The 26,108-nt window shown below is 32.5% G+C and overlaps 1 protein-coding gene and 1 long non-coding RNA gene across 3 annotated transcripts in view; one reads left to right on the forward strand and one right to left on the reverse strand.

Moving 5' to 3' along the window:
- Positions 1-479: 479 nt before the first annotated feature.
- LOC145252642 (uncharacterized) overlaps positions 480-26,108 on the forward strand; it is a 35,006-nt gene continuing 9,377 nt past the window's right edge. The window contains exons 1-2 of the long non-coding RNA XR_013863640.1: positions 480-546; positions 19,345-19,433. This is a non-coding gene — a long non-coding RNA (uncharacterized LOC145252642). The remainder of the gene's footprint in view (positions 547-19,344; positions 19,434-26,108) is intronic.
- LOC145252641 (uncharacterized) overlaps positions 17,574-26,108 on the reverse strand; it is a 114,656-nt gene continuing 106,121 nt past the window's right edge. For both annotated transcript variants that reach the window (XM_080112378.1, XM_080112377.1), the window contains exon 7: positions 17,574-21,773. In XM_080112378.1, the coding sequence (XP_079968504.1) occupies positions 19,870-21,773 (1,904 nt within the window). In that variant the 3' untranslated portion in view covers positions 17,574-19,869. The remainder of the gene's footprint in view (positions 21,774-26,108) is intronic.

Genomic DNA, 26,108 nt, shown 5'->3' on the forward strand with positions numbered 1-26,108 from the left:
GTGGGGTTTGAAACAAATACATTTCAGATAAAAACACTTATGTATTTGCGTGTAGTGTCGAAATTAGTATAAATTACAAAAATTATAAAAAATGATCTAGTAGAAAATATGCTAGATCTAGTTTTGATAAAATAATCATACATATTTCCGGTATGATATTTTGTATGTTGAAATGGCGGATTTTAATTGAAAGCAAAGGAAATAAGTCAGTTTGTTATACAGAATTGGTTGTACAATACTACCACATTAAAATATACTATAAAACACAATAATTCAATAAATTTTATTTTTTACTTGTAATTATTTTTCTACTGGATTATTTTTCGTAATTTTTGGAATTTATACTAATTTTGCCATAACATGTAAGTGATAGCGTTTTTATCCGAAATGCTTTTTTTTTTTTTTTAAATCCCACTATTCTGCAGAAGCAAGTGCCAAACGAGTAACAGAGTTATCCCCCTTTCAATTTTCTCGAGTTATTTCCCTTTAAGACAATATGGTAGAAACGGCGTCTGAAAATAATGAACAAAAACAACAAAATACGAGGTGAATAACCAAAGTTTACACAGTTTAATTTCCAAAATATATTTGTTTCTTTAATGTTGCTTAAGTATCCGACTATGAAATAAAGTTCGATTCATGCAGTGATTCTTATGTTTTCCCTACTCAAGATTAGCATTGTTTACCCCTTCACCCCTCTGGTGTGATGCCTAGATGCGAGAAAAAAAAATAATGCATACAAAGTACGCAAAAATTATGATAAACGATACTATTGACGACATACATATTTTTTTTTGATAAAATATAGTTGATAAATAGTCAAAAATAATTTGTCTGACTATACCTACTCATTTTTGACGGATTTGCGGTAAAAAAAAAAAAAAAAAAAAAAAAATTAACAGAAATTATAAGCATTTTAATTTATTGGTTGTGAATAAGATTTTTTCCCCTTCGTAAGTAAGGTACTGGAGACTGGGCCCCTTTTTACTTTACTCCCAACCAATAATCACAGAAGTTAAAATGCTTATCAAATAACCTTTTTTATGCGAATAAGTCACAAATGAGTAGTTAAATTAAAATAAATTGTCATTTTACTAATTTCGTCAACTGTATTTCCGTAGAAAAAAAAAAAAATTGTCGCCGATAATAAAGTTTACCAATATTAGTATTATCAATATATACTTCTTAAATTCTTGAAAACCTTTCACGGTAAAACAAAAGGCATATCTGAAATAAATCGGAATAGACATAGCTTGAATATTTGATTGTATGAAGTGTTTTAAAATGGTTATAAAAAATGGCTTGATATTTTTTATCATCCTAAATATTGAAGAAAACGTGTAAATTTGAAAACTCAATTACGCTGACTATTGTGGCTTTTGAAAGGAATTATTTAGCCTTACATTGTAAATTATTCTACCAACAACTAAGCAAAAATTACTTTTCATTTTGTGTTTTTTTTTATTATTATTATTCAGAAATTTATTTTTGGTAGAAAAGTACTAATACGGTTGTATTAGTTAAAAAAAAAACTTTAAAAAATTCTTTTATTAATAGAAAAAAATGGTTATTCTGAGATACATTTCACTAATTAAAATTGTTTTAATAATTTTGAATAAAATTAATCATTCCTGTTACAATTCCTTAATTGCAGCTTTGTAAGAAAATATAAATTGTTTTTAATTTTTAAACAGAAATAATATTATTATGAAATCAAATCAATTTGTAATTTGGGTTCTGTTTTCTTCAAATTTATAAAATCATAACATCAGATATGGTGTAATGCTAAACAAGTTCCTTTCAGTTGTTAGCATAACTGAGGTCTCAACCATACACTGGATCAAAATATCTGAATGACAATATATTACAAAAAAAAAAAGTAATATCTTTATACCTAAATTTGTAGAATAACCCTCTGTTATTTTCGTTTTTAAAATCTGATAAAGGAATTCATAAGTAGCTTTGTATTTGTATTAATATTACTTGGAAGGAATATGTCTGCATATTCCTTCCAAGTAAAAGGCAATTTTGATACTAAAAATATTCTTTTTTAAAGATAATCTGATTTCAAATTTTAATGCAAATTTTCATTCCAACAAAACCATTAATGGTTGCTTTTGTCAAAATCAATTCTGTAAATTACAGTCTACTTACGATTAAAATCTGGTTATGTTTTAAATTGATGCAAAAAAAAAACAAAAAAACAAACTAGTATTAGTAAAATATTAATTTTTTGAAGTCAAATGACCTTTTCACTAAAAACTGAAGCAGTTAAGTATGAGGAGAAGGATACTTCACTTAAAGGAGTTAATGGTTTACATATTAGGGGAGGGGCAGAAATAAAAGTTAATATAACTTACCACCTTCTCTACATTTTTTTTCTTTTTAAATTTAAAAATTTGGACATAATTGCTAATATTATTCTTTAACCATATGCTACTTCACTCAAAAATAAAATTCGACATTTTATATTAGCGATTACATGTAAATAATCTGAAAAACTGTATGATAAAATAAAAATTTTTTTTATAGGGTTTTGAGTAGGGGATCAGTTTTGCATATAAATTTAATGTAAAATATTCCCCCACTCCCAAACACATATCAATAATTGATTTCCAAGAAATTAAAAAAAAAAAAAAAAAAAAAAAAAAAAAAAAAAAAAAAATGGCTACATGTTCTTAAACGCCATCTGATCAGAAAGTTGATCATTTTACATTAAATTTATTTGCAAAACTGATCACCCACTCTAAATTCTTAATTATATATATTATATATAAATTTTTATAACAAAGTTTTTTCAGACTTTACATTAAAATGTCTTATGGTGGGGTGAATTAGTACATGGTGTAATAGTAGAATTTTATTATTATTTATAACTAATCTTACCTCAATCATTTAAGTCTTGTCCAGGTTGTACCAAAACCATCAGAGTAACGACACTAGATTATTTTCTTTATAAAATTGCATTTTTTATTTCTTATATTGTTAACAGAATTTAAAATATGTATATTATACTTATGTTTTTTTTTCTTGTAATCCAAAATAAAATATCCGGAGCCGGTTAACTTACTATCTTTTTCAGGCCATAAGACAATCTATAAGTAGAGGATATACTAAATTCTTAGAAAATACCCCCAGCCTCTAATTAATTTTATGCCATAAAATTCTTATATATATATATATATATATATATATATATATATATATATATATATATATATAGCATTTTATGGACCAAAAAATACAATAATGTTAAACTTTAACCTGTTATGTCAATGAAATAGAAAGTTAATCAGTTTGTGTTTGAAATTGTAGAAATAAAGATTCCTTTGCACAATTAGTAAATTTAAGTACAAAAAATGTTAAGATTAAGTGAAAATTTTCAATCTAATTCTAACAAAATGTCCGCCTTTATTTTCCAGTGTTTTTTGTATGAATTTGTATTACCTTTTAATTTAATTTAAAAACTAAAAATGAATTTCTAAAAAATATCAAAGCAAAATGTATGATATATATATTTCAATGGACAATTTGAGAGAGTTCATGCTCACAAAAAAGGAAAAAACAAAAAAAAAAAAAATCCAGCAAAATTTAATTTGCATTCAGGTGGAAAATTATAGCTTAAAATGACCCCCCCCCCCCGACTCCTTAAGGTCACTGTTATAGTACTCATAATTTCTTCACTGTAAATGTATATGCAAACCATCAAATTTAATACTTGGGCAGTCACATTAGCATTCCTCAGTAGGGGTGCATCAAGTGATTAGCAAAAAAAAATTAGCCTCTTCTTGAAGGGAGAAGGTAAAGCCTGAGAGGGTGGACCTCCTAGAACTGCACAAGATCTAATCTCAACAATGGTCTAGACTCTGGCGCGAAGGGAAAACCCCCTGTTTCTGTACACAGTAAATAATTATTGCCTTTGAACTCATCCAAGGGTAAAAAAAAAACATTTTAGTTAGATAATTATCATTTTGAGAAAACTTGAATTTTTTTTTTTTTAATGATCGGATAAAAATTTTTTTAGAAAACAAATGTAGAAGCAAAGATTATTATTTTTTTTTTTTTGAATTATCTAATAAAGTTAAACATCTATATTTCATTGTTTCTTTCGATAACATTAGTTAGATTCCAAATGCTGGCAACAAACTTATTTTGTCAGATTTTCAGTGATACTATCACTATATAACAGCATGGTGTGCACTTCATTCTTTAGAGAAAGTATGGAAATCTCCAATGCAGAAAGAAACCAAGACCAACGTCCTCAAAGCCTGCATAGAGTCAATCCTTCTGTACGGCTCAAGAATCATAGACGCTAAACGTGTCACGCCAAAAACGTCTCCATAGTAAATATATAAGAATGCTTTGATTTGCCTATAACACATTCTGGAAAAGTCATCCAACAAACAAGTCATTGTATGGTTCACTACCTCATGTTTCCAATATTGTGAGACAAAGACGTCTACCACTTGCCGGCCATATTAGTCGCCATGGTGAACCGGCAGGAAAGCTCCTACTTTGGACTCCAGACGCAAAAAAGAGAGTTGGACGTCCATGTGTAACACTGAAATCCATTATTGAAGAGGGCATTGGCCTGGCAAGAACTGAGCTGGATGCTGCAATTTCTGACAGAACTCTGGCAATCAGAATTTGTTCACGTTTCACCTGCGCCTATTGGCATTGAATGAAACAACAACAGCAGCATCACTATATTCGTTTAACATCTGTTTAAATTTGCTTCTAGCTAGCCAATTTTTATTTGTTTTTATTGTACCATGTTCTTAAAATATAAAAATGTACTTAGCTAACATTGATTAAAAAAAAAAAAAAAAAAAAAATCACAGTTTAACTTAGAAGACTTAGCATGAAACATTTTTAAAATAATAACCTAAAAATAAAAATCAGCAAGAATTGAAGAATATAATAAAGGTTATCTACCTTTAGTTAAAAAATGTGAAAGCAAAAATACTGCATCTTAATTGTATCTTCATTAAGTGGAGTAGATAATTACAATGGTAGATTTGGTTGTCTGCTTTGCGGCAAATCAACCCTATTTTAGTTATTTGATGTCACAAACGAATTATCATATAGAATTAATTGAATGCAAGTTGCCATTTTATTCATAGTTAAAGGGAAATTACAGGTTCACACCATTCCAACACAAGTACTTGAACCTCCTTGATATGAACACCCCCAACAAGCAGCTAAATCCCACCCCTTCACGGTAGAGATCCCTAGGTGCAAGAAAGCCTTCTACTCCAATAGTTTCTTCCCCAGAACTGCTAGATTTTGGAACTTGCTTCTGGGATTCTGCTTTCCCAAGTGTACTGACATGCAGAAGTTCAAGTGTAATGTGAACAGACATCTTGCTACTCATCTCCCTTCATAATATCCCTGCAACTTATGTCTGATAGTAGCCCCCTACTTCAAAGTGGCACTGTGCCCTGTTTGAGGTGAGAATTGAATTTAAAAACAAAACAAAACAAAAAACAAAGTATCAACAGAAAAAATAAAGTAATGTGTGTGTGTGTGTGGGGGGGGGTTTCTAATTATGGTAACAGGCAATGGTGTGCAGTTTGAGTATAATAGGATGCCTGGGTGGAGTGGGGGGGTGGTAGAGATCGTCCCTTGACCCTCACCCCCGGCATCCTATTATACTCAAACTATCTTCCCTTTCTGATAATATTTTTCAGTACTAGGATCTATACTTGAATCTTTGGGGCATAAAATAAAAGAGTTGGCTATAAGTATCACTAGACCACTGCATGTCACTGGTTATAACAGCTATAATTAAAAAAAAAATAAAATACACAATATTTTTTCACCTGATTGCAAATTAATCTCTGCCAGATTTTAAAATTGTCCAAAAACTTCTATAAAAAAACCCAAAAAACTATTTCTTCTTTTTAAATAATGAAAAAAAAAAATCTATTTGTAGAGAAATTCATAAATAGTCCAAATTTGTGTGTGTGTGAGATTGAATGATTCAATTCAAGCTTTAAGTGAATATAAATAGAAAAAAAAAAAAACAATACAATAATTTTTAATAAAGCTTCAGATTTGCAATGCACATTATATGAGGTAATAAAAAGAGAAATGTTGATGGTACAAAATGTTAAAATGGCAAATAAAAGATGAAGGTTCATTTGAGTAAATTGTCTCCCCTTAAATCTTCTTTGAACTAACATTTATCAGCAGTGTAACATTAGATTTAAATGAAATTTAACAATGTGTGTGTGTGTGTATATATATATATATATATATATATATATATATATATATATTATATAAAATAAATAAATAAAATGCTTATACAGCAGCATTTCTTCCAGCAAAGCTTTCATCAGATGAGGACTTGAGTTCAAGTGTAATTTTGAGGCTGAAGCATAATTACCACTAGCCCAGAGTGCGACCCATTAGATTATTGTCACTGTGAGATTACTATATCCACGTTGATGCATAAAGAATCTTGTTTTTTATCTTCTTTATGCATTTCCTTTTGTCTGATGGAGGATAGTGTGGAGGTTGAGTTGACAATGACAAAAACATCAGCACCCAACATGAAAAGGAAACAATAGTTTACCAACCATTTTTTGCATTATTTTGAACTTTTTGTTTTCGTAACCAGATTTGACCGTTTGTTACTGGATTTTCTAAGATTTGATTTTCTTAAGACTTTGACTGCCCATTTGCCCTTTTTCTATGATGCTTTTCTCTAAATTTCTCTTCTCTTTTGTCTTTCTGAAGAAAGGGGAGTTAGTTATAATGTTCTGGATTACCCGTGACTGCATTTGACTCTCCCAAAAAACATGTGTAAAAAATTATATTCATCCAAAATTGTCATTAAATCTTGAATTTAATATTTATTAATAATTCTATTGTAAGTTTAAATTTGAAATAGTGAGCTTTATTTTTCTAAATTGATTCCTAATTAAATCAAACTGAACTATATAAATTTACATTTATAACATACTGCCTGGCATTGCCCGGTCATAAGATACGCTTCATTATATTTTAATTCATGCAGATTATGTATTTATTATTATAGAGACAATTCTATATAGATTATTATATTGAATGTAATATATAGCAATGAAATCAAAACACACACACATATATATATATATGACTTGGGTGCCAGCAGCTAGAATCGAAACCAAAACATACAACTCGTAACCCTCATTTCTTTGTATACATTTCTCATTTCTCCATACGCATATATAATTCACCTGTCATCCCTTTTTTATAAGATGGAATCGCCCAATCATTGAAGATAAGATTTAAGCAGGGGTGCAAGGTCCACTGAGTTTTATAAAATTATTTAATAATAATAAATATTTAATGGTTGGGTCAAAATAACAAATATATGTCTGCTGGGTAAGAAAATCATAGATGTGAGTAGCAAATGGTAAAAAAAAAGCTGAAATTATTGAATGTATAATCTTTTTATTAAGTTGTATAATTGCCTGACTTGTAACAGGAATGACCACACATCAATGTCATTTAAATTCCAATGTTACTTCTTGGCTGAATGTGAGTTTAAAGATAATACAATGCATTTCACTAAAAAGAACCTTCGGCTTTTATTAGCTATATTTTAATGAAAAAGATATCCAAATACAAAATATATTTTTGAGATTTATAAAGAAAAAAAAAACCTAGACAAAAAAAAAATGAATGAAGAGATAAGAATGTGGCCTGAATAGAAATTGCAGAGTCATTAATAATAAAATTGCATCCACAGACAATTTGTTTTTTTTTGTATAAACACAGAATCAAATTTGATAGAACAACAATCACTTTGAATAAAAAGTCCCAATGAATTTTTGTTGTACCATTTCATGGGAACATTAGTAGGAGCTTCTTTGCAATCACACAGCCATGAAAAAAAAAGAAAAAAAGTCACTTAAATTTTGAATTGTACCATTTTGGCACGGATCCTTCAATAATACTAGGCTTTAAGAATATTGCCATAGTTTACTGTTTTTTATTTTAAATTCTTTCTTATATTACAGATTTCAATTATGCTTGCTTGTTGAATTAATAGTTTTATGATTAAATGATATCGTAATAATTAAATTTAACCATACTTTTTAGCGATAGGTATCAAAGAAAATTTTCAGTACTTATTAATGTAAACCTTGAGTTTACATTCAGCAGCCTTATAATTCTCAGTTCCTTGATTTTATTCTTTAAGACTGTGACTGCCCATTTGCCGTTTTTCTATGATGCTTTTCTCTAAATTTCTCTTCTCTTTTGTCTTTCTGAAGAAAGGGGAGTTAGTTATAATGTTCTGGATAACCTGTGACTGCATGACTCTCCCAGAAACACGTGTAAAAAGTTATATTCATCCAAAATTGTCATTAAATCTTAGAATTATATAAACTTGATTAATATTTCTAATAACTATTGTATGTTTAAATTCCATGAGTAATATTTCTGACAAAGGGAAAGACTTGTTGTTTTTTGGGTTGGAATCTATTCATCTAAAACTAATCATTAGCTAGTTTTTTTTTTGGTGTTTTTTAAATTTTTATTTTGAATTGGTATTTTTTAAGCTCCTTACATAAAGTGGCTTCATACTTTGTCTGGAGTGATTTCCATAAAATAGTATCAATTCAGAGTTTCACCAGAATCTTTTGAATCTTATCGAGCTTAAACCAACTGAATATATTATTGTTAATAGTAATATTGCAAAGAAGTTATTTAATGAAAGAAACTGGATTTTAGCTTGCATTTAAGTGCAGTGCAATTTTGGTACTTATACACAATATGAACTGAACTGTTTTTGTTTGTTTTTTAACTCTAACATAACCCTTTTGAGTAAAAGATAAATGGAAAGGTATACAAAAAAATTCCAAATTAAAAATTGCAAAAGTAATAAAAGTTTTCAAAAAATTAGGTGAAATTTGGAACTTAATCTTTCTAATTCATTGAAAAATAGTCGTCTGGCAAGTAACAGCGGCTTTTTTTATTTGTACATTTTTACAAAAGTCAGAACTCTATTCATTTGTAGTCAGAACTGCTTACATCACAATTGCAAATCTATAGATAACTATTCCTAAAAAGCACCAATTTTCAACATCCTATTTTAAAAAAAAAAACATGTCCCATCGATTTTATTAAACAGATGTTTTTAAAAATTATATAACATTCCTTCATTGAATTATCTTTCTAGTAAATTGTAAATATTTTCCTACAACAAAAAAATTAAATGAACAAAACAAAAATCAACGTCAAAAAACTTGCATGTGAGTAAAGCTAAATCAAAAGTTCTTTCCATTTTCTTTTGAGATTAAAATTGATAAGTTCTATTTAGATTATTCAAACTACTATTTTCATCTTGGATGTTATTCCTACATGGATGTGTGGCACAATGGATAAAAGTGCTAAGTGATAATAAAATATAAGTCACAGTACTCTGGAGGTTGAATATTCAACCATCAGCACAGGCAATACTAAGAACATAATTAAAAATTACTTAAAACTTCTCTCAGTTATGGCTGACAGAACGAGAACAGTTTATCCTTGTGGATTAAATAAAGAGTTCTGTTTGAAATTCTGTACAGAGTCTTCAGTTTGATAAGATGCACCTAAAGATTAGATTGGACAAAATTGTGTGGAAATAACGTCCAAGATGAAATAGTCTGAATAATAATTGAAAAAGTACTTTATCATCAAAAGATTCTATTTCGTGGCTATAAAGGTACCCATTCCGAAAGTTGGATGATAAAAAAAATGATTTTTTTCAGGGTTGTGTGATCCTAAAAACAAGCACCTGTTATTATGTAACAACATATTGGGGTTATACTGAAAAGGGCTAAAAGTATTTCTTTCAAACAATAAGCCTCTATGGGTATATATGTAGCACAATTTCACAAAAGAAAGATGGCTGATTATATCTGCAAATAGAAAATTTATCAGAAACACCCATATGTGTGTGTGTATCTAGAGGGTTATATAATACACACAAATCACTTGTCTCGATGAGACTGTTACGGGACAGGGGTAGGTAAAAGCTCAGAAGTCTAGAAGTTAGTTTACTGAGAACTAAATGTAGCCTCAGATTTGGAGGATTAGTCTATAGGAGAAAAAAAAATCTTGAAGAAACAAAGAGAATTTAAACTACAAGCGAATAAGTTTCAATTTGATTATTTATATATATTATATCAAACAAAGTAGGTTGATAACATTTCAGAAAAAATGTAAAGGAAATTTCACATTCAATTTTAGTTTATAGCTATGAGTATTATTTTAATCAAGAAAAAATGGAGGAGTAAAAAATAGTAAGTTGGCAAAAATGTCAAATCAGAAGCAAACATTTGGCTAACTAAGTACGGTATTTTCTTGTATATAACCTGCAGTAGTGAAAATATATTTTTTCTTTATATATATTATACAAGTATCCATATACAATACACAAAAAAAAAGAAAAAAATTTTTGGTTTAATAATATTAAAGAAAACTTTCTATAATTTGTGCAAAATCTTTTCAACGGAAACTGAGTGCATTGTTTAATAAAAAATCATAATAGCTTCACCTTACAAAATTATCTTTAAACAAGTTTCAAACAAAGAAAAAAAATTTCTACAATTCATCCTAAAGCAACCATAGGGATTTCTCAATAGCATACACAAATTTTATAAGGAAAATAATATTAATTATATATGTATGTGTGTGTGTGTGTGTGTGTGTGTGTGTGTGTGTGTGTGTGTGTGTGTGTGTGTGTGAAATAAATTATTGGGTTGGTAACTAAATCCCCATCGTTTTTTTTTTTTTTAATTTTCAAATCTAATGTGTTTTCAAATTCTGGAATCTAATTTTTTGGAGAATTTTATTTTGGAATCATTTTGTAATCTGTTTTCTTTGGTTAATTTAATTTGTTTATTTTCAGATGAGCTGTAAAGAAAAAAAATGAACATTTTCAATACCTCCTTTTTGCTTTTATTTATTTTCTTTGCTTTTTAATTTCTATCAACAAGATATTGAAAATCTTAGTGATCGTTGAGAAGTTGTATATAACAAGAGAAAATGCATTATTGATTAGTTATTCTTATTTATTTGCCTCCTCATGACGACATATACAAACACATATTCAGTTTTTAATGTGAGGAAATCCACCTCCCCAAAAAGGGGAATTTTGGGTTGGAACAAAAATAAAAATTTTCTCAGGCAAGAAAGATTTCTCCTTCCTAACAAAAGAAAATAGTACACTTTGCTCCTATCCTAAACGCTAACACTAATAAATATTATTAATTAGTTATTTTTTTTATTAAACCTTTTAAATTTTAATAATAATAATTAAAAAAAATTAAGCATATTTTTAATGTATTTTATGTTCACATTTTCATTTTAAATTTGACAAAATTTTCAGATAGTTAAATATACATCTGTAATTAAAAAAAGTTTTAACATTTTGATTCATGAATTAATTAATCTATAATGCATTATGGCAGCAACACATAATGATCACATGATACAAAAACTTCAACTTCTTAAAAAGATTTGTTTACTAAAAATAAAACACATTTATTTCTAAGATGACTGCTTAAACATATGGTCTTCTTCCATGGAGAAAATATATTATTGATTATTTATTCTTATTTACTTGCCTCCTCATGACGACATACTTAAACACATATTCGGTTTTTAGTGTGAAGAAATCCACCTCCCCAAAAAGGGGAACTCTGGGTTGGAAAAAAAAAAAAAAAATCTTCTCAGGCAAGAATTTCTCCTTCCTAACAAAGGAAGAAAATATTGAATGTAGTATCAAAAATACTACACAAAAAATTATCATAACTTGTTTAAATAGTGTTCTAGGAGTGCGGCCATTTCTTGAAAAAGATTACCCATGCCTGCCCAAGGTGATCCTATCATAGTTGCCAGTAATTTTAATACTTTTATCAAAAAGGAAAAATTCAAAATAATCTATCCTTACAGTATTTACATTATTAATTAGCAACACACACAAAAAACAAACAGATTGATAGTAGACAAAAAACACAAAACAAAACAAAAAAAAAAGCAATAAATTGTTTTCTTCTGCAAACTTTATAAAACATTGAATTTAAATCTGACAGTACATGTCTATCATTTTAGTACCCGTCTTCACAAAACTGATAATTATAAATGCATTATTATTAAAGTAGAAACCTTTAAAAAAATTTCAAAGTGCATTTCAGTGAATTAGTGTGTATGTAGCTGTTGCATGCATTAAAACGTCTTCAAAGAAATAGCAGTAGTAGTTAAGCTAGAAAAAGACAGCAATATTACATGGCAATTTACTTTTGAAGTTTAACCAAACACTGTATTTTTTATAGTTACCTATTTTAGTAAATCGTAAGCATTATGAATGGGATGTGTTTGAAATTGGAATTGTAGATGTTTGGACGTTGGTTAAAAAGCTAGAGAAAGAAATGTTCACTGCAAAAAAATGCACTCATTAAAAAAAAAAAAAAAAAAAAAAAAAAAAAACTAGCTGCAGGTCACATACTAGAAAACACAGTATTACATTCAACAAGATAGAGGCCATTTTATCCAAAAACAAATTTATAGTAAAGTTTTTCATAAAGGAGAAATTGATTTTTGTAATATTATCCACAAAATGGCATAAGTTAAGGGAGAGGCAGTACTCTTAATTCTAAGACAATAATAGAATGAATACAACGGTTGATCTAGCTACTAACAGAGTGCCTGGAAACATACCAGGTCAGATACATTTTTAAAATGGTAGAATGTTATAAGTAAAACTATACTTTTGCGTAATAGTTATAGAAGCAAAGATTATGACGAGTTTAGAGTCATGAAAATGTCTTCAGTAATTCTTTCAGACAAGCTTCTTTGATAAGATATTAGAAAAATTGTTGGAAAGTTCTAGAAATCTTAATATTGCAATAATAAATGAATTACAGATAAATCAATTTATCTTACCAAACAGATAAGTTGATATCTTAACTTTATTCCGAGCAAAATTCATTTAAAGTTGTTTCTCATGGGATTTTTAAAAATCATTGCTAAAAATTTGTTCTGCGATAATTTCTATAAAATAACAAAATTTGAGAAAAAAAAGAATTTTATCTTCATGAGCAGTTATATAATAAAAAATAAAAATATATGTTTTGAAATCCAAGATTTTAAAAATGTCTAACGTAATGGCAAAAATATTTTGCGCTAAAATCACAAAACCTCTAGTGAGGTACCTATTTTGGCAACAAATGTACAGACATACTTTTGCTAGCATTTTTTCTCTATCGACATTATCAAACTATCAAATTATGGTATTTCTTTCAAATAGTTATCTTTTCTAATATTTCTGTCAGAAATGACCATAAACTTGTTTAAAAAAAAAAAAAAAAAAAAAACCTAAATATTAATTGCATCCTTTTTATTATTCTGTTTTCCCAGGTAAGGAATCAGATCTTGAAAAAAATTAAACAAAGTTTATATATTAAAACACCGTAAGCAGCACAGCACCATACATGGTATCTTTTTTTTTTTTCATTTTTTTTAAGAACACGAATCTTAAAATGTCTCAAAAAATTGACAAGAAATAAATGACTATAATTAAAAGACAGAAAAGAAAAGCAAAGTTAACTGTACTATATTTAGAGTGTCAAGATGAGAGATACTGTAAAATTTTTCAGTGGAAAAAAAAAAAAAAAAAATTAAAAGTATTTCTTATGACAACGATAAGTGATTTTTCAAAGCTTTAAGTTAAAAATTAAAAATTTGAAAAAAAAAAAAAAAAAAAAAAAAAAAAAAAAATGCACACAAGAAAAAAAAACAAACTTAGAAATTTCACAGAATCCAATTACAAACATATTACATACAATTTTAGATAACGTAAAAAAATCTATTATTATCACCAAACAGTGTACCCTTTTTAATTGCAAGATTGTTAGTGTCTCTTTCTGATTAAATATACTACAGAAGTGTTGTCTAGTGTTAGAAGTTTATAAAATATTTACCTTTATTTTTGGATATTTTTTTTTCAATTTTTAATAATTATAATTATTAATATTATTATTATTATTATTATTATAACCAAACAAATTTAAGAGATCAAATTCACATTCGTTTTTCACCACAATTTCTAACCTACAGACCCGATACAAGAAAATGCAGTTTAAAAAGTTTTTCGCTAACGATGCTTAAAAATATATATATATGTCGACAACAAAAGATAAAAGTTATTGTTAAAATTCAGAACTAACATTTGAAATACAGTGCAAACATATGAGAGGCAAGTCGTTAAATTTAGAGACATTAATACGAAATCGTTTTCCACTGTGCACAAAGTAGAAAGCCTTGGCACAAACTATCTTAGTTAGGAAGAGAAAAGTGATGCGGTCTTCTTCAGTAAGGAAAAAAAGAAAAAAGTATAGACAGACGAAAATATTTATGGGGAAAAAGATACAGATTGCAAGCCACAGCAGACAAATAATTGTATCAATTTGAAATCATGTATATTAAAGAGAAGAAAAAGAACAAAAAGATTTTTTAAATTCCTATGAAACGAACCAAAAAAAAAAGTCAGATTGTGATACATGCATAAGGTAATACTTGATTGGCTCTAGGCTAAAATTTAGTGTTTTAAAATTTAGTTCTAATCAGAGCAAATGATCATAAGCTTGATGTGAAAAAATATTAGTAAGATATAGGGAAGAGAGAGATATGTGGAAGATATGTATGGAAGAGAGAGAGAGAGAGAGAGATGAAAGGGAGAGAGAGAGATATGGAAGAGAAAGAAAGAAAGATGTGGGAGAGAGAGAGAGAAAAAGATATGGGAGAGAGAGAGAGAAAAAGATATGGGAGAGAGAGAGAGAGAGAGAGAAAGAGAGAGAGAGAAAGATATGGGAGAGAGAGAGAGAGAGAGAAAGATATGGGGAGAGAGAGAAAGATATGGGGAGAGAGAGAAAGATATGGGGAGAGAGAGAGAGATATGGGGAGAGAGAGAGAGAGATATGGGGAGAGAGAGAGAGAGATATGGGGAGAGAGAGAGAGAGAAAGATATGGGAGAGAGAGAGAGAAAGATATGGGAGAGAGAGAGAGAAAGATATGGGAGAGAGAGAAAGAAAGATATGGGAGAGAGAGAGAGAAAGATATGGGAGAGAGAGAGAGAAAGATATGGGAGAGAGAGAGAGAGAGAGAAAGATATGGGAGAGAGAGAGAGAGAGAGAAAGATATGGGAGAGAGAGAGAGAGAAAGATATGGGAGAGAGAGAGAGAGAAAGATATGGGAGAGAGAGAGAGAAAGATATGGGAGAGAGAGAGAGAAAGATATGGGAGAGAGAGAGAGAAAGATATGGGAGAGAGAGAGAGAAAGATATGGGAGAGAGAGAGAGAAAGATATGGGAGAGAGAGAGAAAGATATGGGAGAGAGAGAGAGAAAGATATGGGAGAGAGAGAGAAAGATATGGGAGAGAGAGAGAAAGATATGGGAGAGAGAGAGAAAGATATGGGAGAGAGAGAGACAAAGATATGGGAGAGAGAGACAAAGATATGGGAGAGAGAGACAAAGATATGGGAGAGAGAGACAAAGATATGGGAGAGAGAGACAAAGATATGGGAGAGAGAGACAAAGATATGGGAGAGAGAGACAAAGATATGGGAGAGAGAGACAAAGATATGGGAGAGAGAGACAAAGATATGGGAGAGAGAGACAAAGATATGGGAGAGAGAGAGAAAGATATGGGAGAGAGAGAGAAAGATATGGGAGAGAGAGAGAGAAAGATATGGGAGAGAGAGACAAAGATATGGGAGAAAGAGACAAAGATATGGGAGAGAGAGACAAAGATATGGGAGAGAGAGACAAAGATATGGGAGAGAGAGACAAAGATATGGGAGAGAGAGACAAAGATATGGGAGAGAGAGACAAAGATATGGGAGAGAGAGACAAAGATATGGGAGAGAGAGACAAAGATATGGGAGAGAGAGACAAAGATATGGGAGAGAGAGACAAAGATATGGGAGAGAGAGACAAAGATATGGGAGAGAGAGACAAAGATATGGGAGAGAGAGACAAAGATATGGGAGAGAGAGACAAAGATATGGGAGAGAGAGACAAAGATATGGGAGAGAGAGACAAAGATATGGGAGAGAGAGACAAAGATATGGGAGAGAGAGACAGAGATATGGGAGAGAGAGAGAGAGAGATATGGAAGAGAGAGAGAGAGATGGAAGAGAGAGAGAGAGATATGGGAGAGAGAGAGAGATATGGGAGAGAGAGAGAGATATAGGAGAGAGAGAGAGAGATATGGGAGAGAGAGAGAAAGATATGGGAGAGAGAGAGAAAGATATGGGAGAGAGAGAGAAAGATATGGGAGAGAGAGAGACAAAGATATGGGAGAGAGAGACAAAGATATGGGAGAGAGAGACAAAGATATGGGAGAGAGAGACAAAGATATGGGAGAGAGAGACAAAGATATGGGAGAGAGAGACAAAGATATGGGAGAGAGAGACAAAGATATGGGAGAGAGAGACAAAGATATGGGAGAGAGAGAGAAAGATATGGGAGAGAGAGAGAAAGATATGGGAGAGAGAGAGAGAAAGATATGGGAGAGAGAGACAAAGATATGGGAGAAAGAGACAAAGATATGGGAGAGAGAGACAAAGATATGGGAGAGAGAGACAAAGATATGGGAGAGAGAGACAAAGATATGGGAGAGAGAGACAAAGATATGGGAGAGAGAGACAAAGATATGGGAGAGAGAGACAAAGATATGGGAGAGAGAGACAAAGATATGGGAGAGAGAGACAAAGATATGGGAGAGAGAGACAAAGATATGGGAGAGAGAGACAAAGATATGGGAGAGAGAGACAAAGATATGGGAGAGAGAGACAAAGATATGGGAGAGAGAGACAAAGATATGGGAGAGAGAGACAAAGATATGGGAGAGAGAGACAAAGATATGGGAGAGAGAGACAAAGATATGGGAGAGAGAGACAAAGATATGGGAGAGAGAGACAAAGATATGGGAGAGAGAGACAAAGATATGGGAGAGAGAGAGAGAGAGATATGGAAGAGAGAGAGAGAGAGATATGGAAGAGAGAGAGAGAGATGGAAGAGAGAGAGAGATATGGGAGAGAGAGAGAGATATGGGAGAGAGAGAGAGATATAGGAGAGAGAGAGAGAGATATGGGAGAGAGAGAGAAAGATATGGGAGAGAGAGAGAAAGATATGGGAGAGAGAGAGAAAGATATGGGAGAGAGAGAGAAAGATATGGGAGAGAGAGAGAAAGATATGGGAGAGAGAGAGGAAGATATGGGAGAGAGAGAGAAAGATATGGGAGAGAGAGAGAAAGATATGGGAGAGAGAGAGAAAGATATGGGAGAGAGAGAGAAAGATATGGGAGAGAGAGAGAAAGATATGGGAGAGAGAGAGAAAGATATGGAAGAGAGAGAGAGAAAGATATGGAAGAGAGAGAGAGAACACAGGAAGAGAGAGAGATAAGAGAAAGGGAAACCAGAAAGAGAAGAAAATGTAAAGAATCGCTTAATTAAAAAAAAAAAATGAAACTACATTTTTTGTTTGTAAAGTTTTTGTTTGTAAAAGAAATAAAGAAAATACAAAAGAGAGAAAATAAATAAAATTTTTATGCTTGATTTGAGATTTACTTTCGCATCCTCAAAGAATGTTAAAAAAAAAAAAAAAAATGTTTGCAAAGCCAAATAGAAAAAAAAAAACAAACAAAATATATAGAGAAGCTCCAGGCTAGTTCTAACACTCAATATACTCTTATGTGTCACAACCTTAAAAAATGCACAGTCGCTACGGTGAAGAAATTTGGTGCCGATATGGTATGTTTGTTTTTGCTACATGCATAGATGTAATTGAACAACGGTGTAAATGGATACGTTTTTAAATCTGTTCAACTAGCGTCGGACTAAACAAGTAAGAATGTATAGAAGATTCATTTTTGCTCACAGACAGGAGAAATAGAAAAAATAATATAAAATACATTTTCAAGAATAGGCCGACATACAAAACGGTAGTGTTTGATAATTGATGACAATGTACTTGTATAAAGTTTTTTTTTTTTTAGTTTATATTTTTTTTGCTATCATTTTTTCTCTCTTTCTTCTAAGTTTAAAAATTGAATCGATAAAAGTTCCCAAGGTGCAAATTTTCGTTTTGTTTTTTCTTTAAATAATAAGCAAATAGACTTTATGTAGAAAGAGGGTAGAAAGTTGTTTGTTGTTTTTTTTTTTGTTTTTTTTTAGAAATAATTAAATGTAGGTAAAAATAATATAGTTTGCAAAAATATATACATGCTTTTTTTTTTTCTCGGAAAAACAGACAAAGGGAAAGATATTAAAAGCTAATAAAAACTTAAGAGGTTGATGTAGTTTGCTTCAAACATCGTGTGTAATTTATATATAGATAATTTATGGAAGGCAATTACAATGTGAGAGTGTATTGGATAGAAGCTGGACTGAAAGCTAAGCCAAATGAAGGCTAAAGTGAAATTAAAAAAAATAATTCTATTTCAAAATTATTAAAGATTTTTTTTCATTATAGATCTTACTTGATTTCAGAGTCACTCAATGGTGGAGGCCGTATAGCATAATATTTTGGGAAAAAAATCCCTTTATCAAAAGTATGTTTGCATTTTTTTTAAGATCAGAGTTGAAAATACATCTGAGAAAATTTTTTTTCCTGAAATATTGTGTTCTATGGACTCAACCATTAAGTAACACTTAAGATTTATAAAAAAAAAAAAAAAAAAAAAAAAGGGGGGGGACAAAATGTTTGGTGCTTCTTGAAAATACACACACACACAGATGAAATATGCCTGTTCAAAGTAAATCACAGGAAATTTACTTACATATCAAGCAAAACTATTTGTGTACACCAATAGTTATGGTAAGAAGTAGAATTTTAATAGCGAATGAAATTGTTATAGCTTATTTAGAATTACACTTTAGGAAAAAAACCCAGAAAAATCTCATCGCAGAATAAAGATGTCATTTTTCTCAAATCGTGAATTGATCAAGTAGTTTTTTTTTTTTATTAGAAAATCAAATTTTATAAAGAAGCAAGTAGGAGGCCGGGAGCAGTCACATTGTTTTAAATTTTGCCAAAATTCAAGGGTGACAATTTAATTTGACTACAGAGATTTTGTTTGTATTCAAAATAATTAAAACTTAAAGTGCTAAAAATCATTAAATTTGATTTTCATTAAAAATTCACACAACACACAAACTACTTGATCAATTTACAGGAGTTTTGGAATCTGACATCTTCATTCCATGACGAGTACATACATCATAAAGATTTGCCTGTATTTTTTCTTTTGTTAACCAAGTGTAATTCTAAATAAGCAGCAAATTGTATTTCTATTTGTAGTCAATGAAATCCGAAGGACAAAAGTGCATGACTTTTCATATTAGAAGGGAGATAATTCTTTGGTGATACACTGAATAAAGATGCATGATGTAAGTATACATAAAAATTGATTTTTAATTAAAATTTTATTCAATACTTTCCTGTTGTTTCTGGTGGAGATATCTATTTATGCCTATGTAAGTACATCAAACATTAATTTATTTTGAACTGTGATATTTCACCCATGTACTTTTTTCAAAATGCACCAAAAATTATTTTTTAATAATAAAAATAGAAAAACTTATTTTCATTGTTGCCTTCGTCTTGTTATATTTTCAGTCCCGCTTTTATCAGATAAACTCTGGTACTGTAGTAGCTTTCCATAAATTGTCAATATAATAAAAACTTGATTCAACTCAAATTTTCTTCCCTCCTCTTCTAGTTTTGTTTCTCTTCATCTGTTTTGTTTTTTTTTCCTTGGAATTTTTCTGGATTTCTATAAAAAATTTTCTTTCAATAAAGGCAATCTCTATTTTTCTTTTATCTTTATATTATATACTCTATTAAATAATCAGGATAGGCCTGAGCACTATCAAATATAACAAAGATCTTTGGGTCCCATATATTATCTACACAAGAGTCGTAACATTTTCCGAATGGTTCAGCACATGGATAAAGAGGCGGAGCTTTTTTGAGGCTACTGTTGCCGCCAGTGTATTTGCCCACCAACACTTTGGCAATGAACATTTTACGGGTGCAGCTTGTAGGTATAGAGGTTCGTGTTGATAGAGGTTCTCCACTCTGACAATAGAGTTGGAGGGAATTTGTGGTAGGTTGTGCAGGCATTATCTGTGCTGGAGTTGGTTGCTGCTGTGGTTGCGGCTGTGGCTGCTGCTGCTGTTGTTGTGGAGGTACCTTGACGACAAGTTTGGACTGAGGATGGACAGCGGAACTGACTTTTTGAGCTGAGGTTCCAGCCGGGAAGGGAACTACAAATCCCTTCCGGAGAAAGATCTGCGGGCTCTGCTGTTGTGCTTGGTGATGGTGATGATGATGATGAGGATGGTGGTGATGGTGGTGGTGGTGATGATGATGGTGGTGGTGAAGGTGGTGTGGGGGTTGCTGGCCCCCTTGCATGTGCTGTGGTGGTGGTTGTGTCTGCGATGGGCTCTGTTGGGGAGGAGACTGTCCGATCGCTGGCTGTTGCGATGGCACCCGTCCAAATACAAGTTTGGGCTGGGTATGAGGTGCTACGTTCACCTTTGCAGTTGAGGCACCAGCTTGAAATGGGCTGAGAAACTCATTTAAGGTTATCAGCTGGGTTGTGGATGTGCTCACTTGTTGCAGAGTTGGTGCAGCCATGGGTTGAGGTGGTAGAGACTGCGCCTGTTGTTGCTGCTGAGGTAAAGCTAACTGTGACACTTGGGTTGGCATCTGTGCAGACGAGTGCAGTTGTTGCACGGCTTGCAACTGCAGCAGTGGCTGTTGAGGTTGTTTCATTGGTTGTGATTGTAATGGTGCCTGCTGGAGTCGTGGTGCAGGCTGTGTTTGGAGCCGTTGTTGGATCTGTTGCAACAACTGCTGTTGCTGTTGTTGCTGCTGCTGCTGCAATTTCTGTTGCGACTGTGATAAAGCGCCAAAGATTAGCTTGGAGTGCGAATGAGATGCCAAATGACTCTTTGGATTAACTGCAGTTCCGGCCTGGAAAGGAACAACCAGAGGAATTTGCTGCGGACTACTGGTGGCTGGAACAGTCTGCAGTTGGTGTACCAACTGCTTGTGCGGCGCAGATAATACAAGAGGTGACTGGAGAACAGTATTGTTGGCGGATACGGTCGGGTTTAAATGGCAGGTAGATGGGAAAGAGACACTGATGTTCTGTACTGAGTAGGTAGATGGAGTTTGAGAAGCCGCTGAGGAAGAAGGGACATTCTGCGAGATCCCAACCGAGGAAGTGTCCATCACATTAGATAGGTTTTGAGCAGTTTGACTTTTTTCATTGTCGGTGACAGGCATCATGACAATAGTTCCGTATTTGTTACTAATCCTGTGTGGTGTCACTCTGTTCACAGCAGTGTTTGGAGGGCCGGTTGTTTTAATAGTTGGCAAACAAACGTTAGATGCTGGACCAGACGCTCCTAAAATAGTTTGGTTAACAAATGGATTAGCACTAGAGCTAGCCATGATGCTTCCTTGGGCAGTGTAAGTGGTCACTGAACTCGTATAGCCTGTCAGTTGCAGAGAAGCAGACGGATTCATTGCTGGTATATTGATACTAGGGCTGAATTTTACGTAAGCATTCTTGCTGTAGGGATTGCAGTAGACTTTTGTCATACTGTTGGTGATACCACCTGAATGGACACGGGTTGCTGGTATAGGCCGCTGTCGTTTAATCCTGATATCATCAGTAAACTGATGTGAGTACGATGCATCACCAGCAAAATAGGAACCTAAAAGGGGGAAAAAAAATAAATATTAATAATTACTAGTTTATAGCTGCTCTCTGAGCGGTGTTGGTACAGTACTGGGGTATGCCTTTTTGCATCTTTATCTCAATCACAAAACTTTAGAGCTAGTACAAAGAAAGATATTTGTGAAATTTTTTGGAAAAACATATGCTATTTAGAATTTGTAGGAGAGAGTAATTAACTATGATGAATGTATTTATGTGTTGCTTTTATTAGTAAAAAAACAAATTAGGTTTTTTTTATTCAATTCAAATCAATTTATTTAGCCAAACTAAAACATGCATGCACCAGTTGTCATATAAAGAAAAAGGTGGTCGAAATTCACACAGAAGAAGATACAATAACTCAGCACCTGTCCTAATTTACTTTGAATTGCTGCATTGTTAGCACATGTATTACCTATCTTGGAAGTCTATCTCAGTCCAGTGATCCTGATTAAGAAAGCATCCCTCCTCTGGTTCCATTCTAATAGTTGTTGTTTCTTACTTGGAATTATTAATTCCAGAAAAAAAAAAAACCTTATGCAAAGTATAATGTATTTGTGGCAATAATATAGTTGAAAATTTAAATAAAAAGCTAGTGTGATTCAAGTATAAATATGTCAAACAAATTGTTTATTGGGTCTGACAATCCATCAAGGTCACTGTGTATGTTAGCTGTGCCTATTATAATGGAAAGTTTATGTTCATATGTTTGTAACTAAAAAGTCTAAATGAATAAAAATACTAATTTAAAAAAGAAATATGATTAGATACATCTCAATTTTTAAATTGTTGTGGTAAACCAAATTGCTACTACCTTTAGGGTTTCCAATTGTAGGAAAGCGTCTAGTTGATATATTTCCTTCACAAAACAAGAAAATGTGATACAACATTGGGAATGTGGTACAGTAAACCAGGACCCAAGAGGACGAGTATTCTGGCCGAAGTAAACTTGCCTGGGCAGCCCGTCAACAATCCCCACTAGAAACAACTAAGGCGATCGACATAAATTAATCTATTCTTAAGAAACGAGAAGGTAAAGTCTGGGAGTGTTGACCCCCTAGAACTAATCAGAAGCATACTTTAGATTGACAGAGATCAAGAAAGTGCCCCTCTTTCAGTTTAATTGAAATTAGTGGTGAAATAGATTTTGTAGTATCCGTGTAGACCTCTTTCTGGTGCAGAAGTGAATAATAGGTCTCGAAGATATAATGACCATCAAGGAAATTTTAGAACAAAATGAGATCAGCTTGTAATCATTGGCACTCAACGGAGAAAAGGTTAAGCTTTTTGTTTAGTTAGTTTTCATATGGCAGATTCCATAGACCCTGCAGTATTTGAACAGCCAGTTTTTGAACTATTTCCAGATTAAGAACATTTTGAGTAAAAATCAATTAAATATAATGTATTAATAATTGGAAAAAAAAAAAAAAAGAGGTTTTAATATTTTTTCATCTTGAGTGATACAAAAAAAAAAAAAAAAAAAAAAATCATGACACAATGATTATAATAGATTACTTCCAGTTGTTTTATTAAAAATCAAAATTATTCTAGCATATTTACACATTTCAAACGTGTTTTTCTTTTGATGACATGCATTATACTAAATAGATTTGAACTCAAATTGTTTCCTCATACAATATTTAACTCACAAAGCTATTTATATTGCTTATACACATTTCTTTTTCTTTTGCATTCTGTTTAGATCATCAACTTCATCATTTGCCAATTATCTTTATGAGCAGCTTGATAAATTGAAGACAACAATAGTGGATAGGGCATGTGATGTGTAGAGTAACACACGCTGATATCTAATAAAAGTAGTCACTTATAAAATGTGAAAAGAAATAAAAATTCATCGTGGTTGTCATATTTTTGGTAGAATAGTAGAGTACGTTAGTTTGAACTTTGCTAACTTTTAAAATATTTTTTTTTATTCAATTTTCACCCCAAACAAGGCACAGTGCAACTTTGAAGTAGGGGGCTACTATCGGGGACATAAGTTGCAGGGGTATTATGAAGGGAGATGAGTGGCAAGATGTCTGTTCACATTACATTTGAACTTCTGCATGTCAATACAGTTGGAAAAGCAGAATCCCGGAAGCAAGTTCCAAAGTTTAGCAGTTCTGGGGAAGAAACTATTGGCTTTCTTACACCTAGGGATCTCTACTGTGAAGGGGTGGGATTTAGCTGCTTGTCGGGTTTGTCAGGGGTGTTCACATCGAGGGGGTACAAGTGCTTGTAGTTTGTCAGAGCATTCACCATTAAAATACTCGTAGAACAGGCAGAGGGATGCAAAATTTTGTCGATGGGACAGAGAGGCTTAGATGACAGTTCAGGACCTATCAGGTTGGCGACTCTCTTTTGAACCCGGTCAAGAAGTGAGACAAGTAGCAGATGCACCAGCCCAAATGTGACAACAGTACTCCATACATGGGCGAATGGTGGCCTTATAGAGGTACAGGATACTTTCAGGCGTAAGTAGTTTTCTAGCATGGTAGAGAGAGCCCACCATCTTCGCAGCAGCCTTGGCAATGCTCTCAATGTATCTATTCCAATTCATGTTCCCTGTAAATGTTAGGCCGAAGAGTTTAAAGGAAGTACTTTCGGGTAATGTGTTCTTGGCCATTGCTATTGGTGGTAGAGAAGGTTTCTTGTAATTATTGAAGGAAACAAGCTTAGTCTTGGCAGCATTAATTGTGACTCTCCATTTTTGTCCCCATTCCACTAGACTGGAGGTCTTCCTCTAGTGTTTCTGCCATTTCCTTAGATATGTGTTCATTTGTTTTCCCTCATGTCTACTATAGAGCAAATATACCCATCTCATAGACAATTTTATCAGGGAGGTCATTTATGAATATCAAGAATAATAAAGGTCCAAGGATAGACCCCTGAGGTACACCTGCATTTATATCATATTAAGGACAACCTGGATTTTTCTCTTACTTAAGGATTTAATTACATTATGCATTCTTCCAGTGATACCATATGATCTAATTTTCCTTAGAAGACCATCATGCCATACCCTGTCAAAAGCCTTAGATATATCGAGAGCTATTTCTCTACCCTCCCCTGTTTTGTCCAGTGAACGATATATTGTAATCAGAGATTACAGTTAGGATATCTGCTGTGGATTGGGCTTGCCTAAATCCATATTGATTGTCGGTCAGGAGTTTAGCAGCTGTAAGGTGATGGACTAGAGCTTGATTAATTAAGGACTCAAATATTTTGGCAAAAAGCGGGAAAAGGCTAATGGGGGCAATAATTTAATGGGTCAGTTTTTTCACCAGAATTCTTGAAAACTGGTATCACAGAAGCAGTTTTCCAGCAGTCAGGAAAGCAAGATTCGTTGAGGCATTTGTTGTAAAGTTTGGAGAGAACTGGAGCAACCTCAGCGGAGCATTTTTTAATAGCACAGCTGGGATGAGATTGGGTCCACATGCTTATGAGTTTTTTATGATACCATGTAGCTGAGAAGGCATGATTTTCAATCATCTAGTGTGGCGTCTGTCCGCAAAGGAAAATCAGGGAGGGAGTGGTGTTCTGGGTCCAATATGGAGTTAGAAGCAAACCGACTGGCAATCAGGTTAGCCTTCTCGGTTGCCGTGCAAACAACCTCCTGATTGTTTGATAGTGGGGGAATTGTTGATTGCCCATTATTTACTACACTGTTGTAGATTTTCCAGAAGTCACGGGTTCCTAATTTCTGTGCTTCGATGCGTTTTCTAGTGGTTTCAGTGTATTCTGTCTTAGCTGTCGCTATTTCTCACTTACAATTACTTCTAGCTTCTATATACTTCTGTCTTTTTGGACTGGACTTATATCGGTTGAATCTGCAGCACGCATGTTGCAATGACAGCTGCACAAGTAGAAGTAAACCATTGGGGAGAGTGGGGCTTGCTATGGAATTTCCGTGTGGGAACATATGCTTCAATTGCAGTTTTGAACCATTCAGTGGTCTCATTTGCGCACTGTTCAGCTGGAAGAGAAAAGATATTTCCCTATGGGGCATCTCTGATGATATCCCTGATGGCTTCCCAGTCAGCCTTTTTGTAATACTTCATTGTTTTGAGCAGTGGGTCTTTAGTTTTGGGTTGAGAATTTAGGGCGATTTCTACCATTATGATCAGCATTCCCAAGTGGGCTGTGGGCATTTGTTGTATAATCATCGGGAATTGTGGGGGGAAACCCATTCGCCCCAACACAATGGGGATACAGCAGAAGTATACTCTTCTTACTGTTGGATTCCAGCACCTGTGTTTCCTTCATCTCCTCCAAGAGCCTTATTTTTGGAAGGGATGTTGGTTTTTCAGCCATGTTTTGTCCCTACTCAGCA

The sequence above is a fragment of the Euprymna scolopes genome, chromosome 29, assembly GCF_053919585.1.
Source record: "Euprymna scolopes isolate OS-2025 chromosome 29, ASM5391958v1, whole genome shotgun sequence".
Lineage (NCBI taxonomy): Eukaryota > Metazoa > Mollusca > Cephalopoda > Sepiida > Sepiolidae > Euprymna > Euprymna scolopes.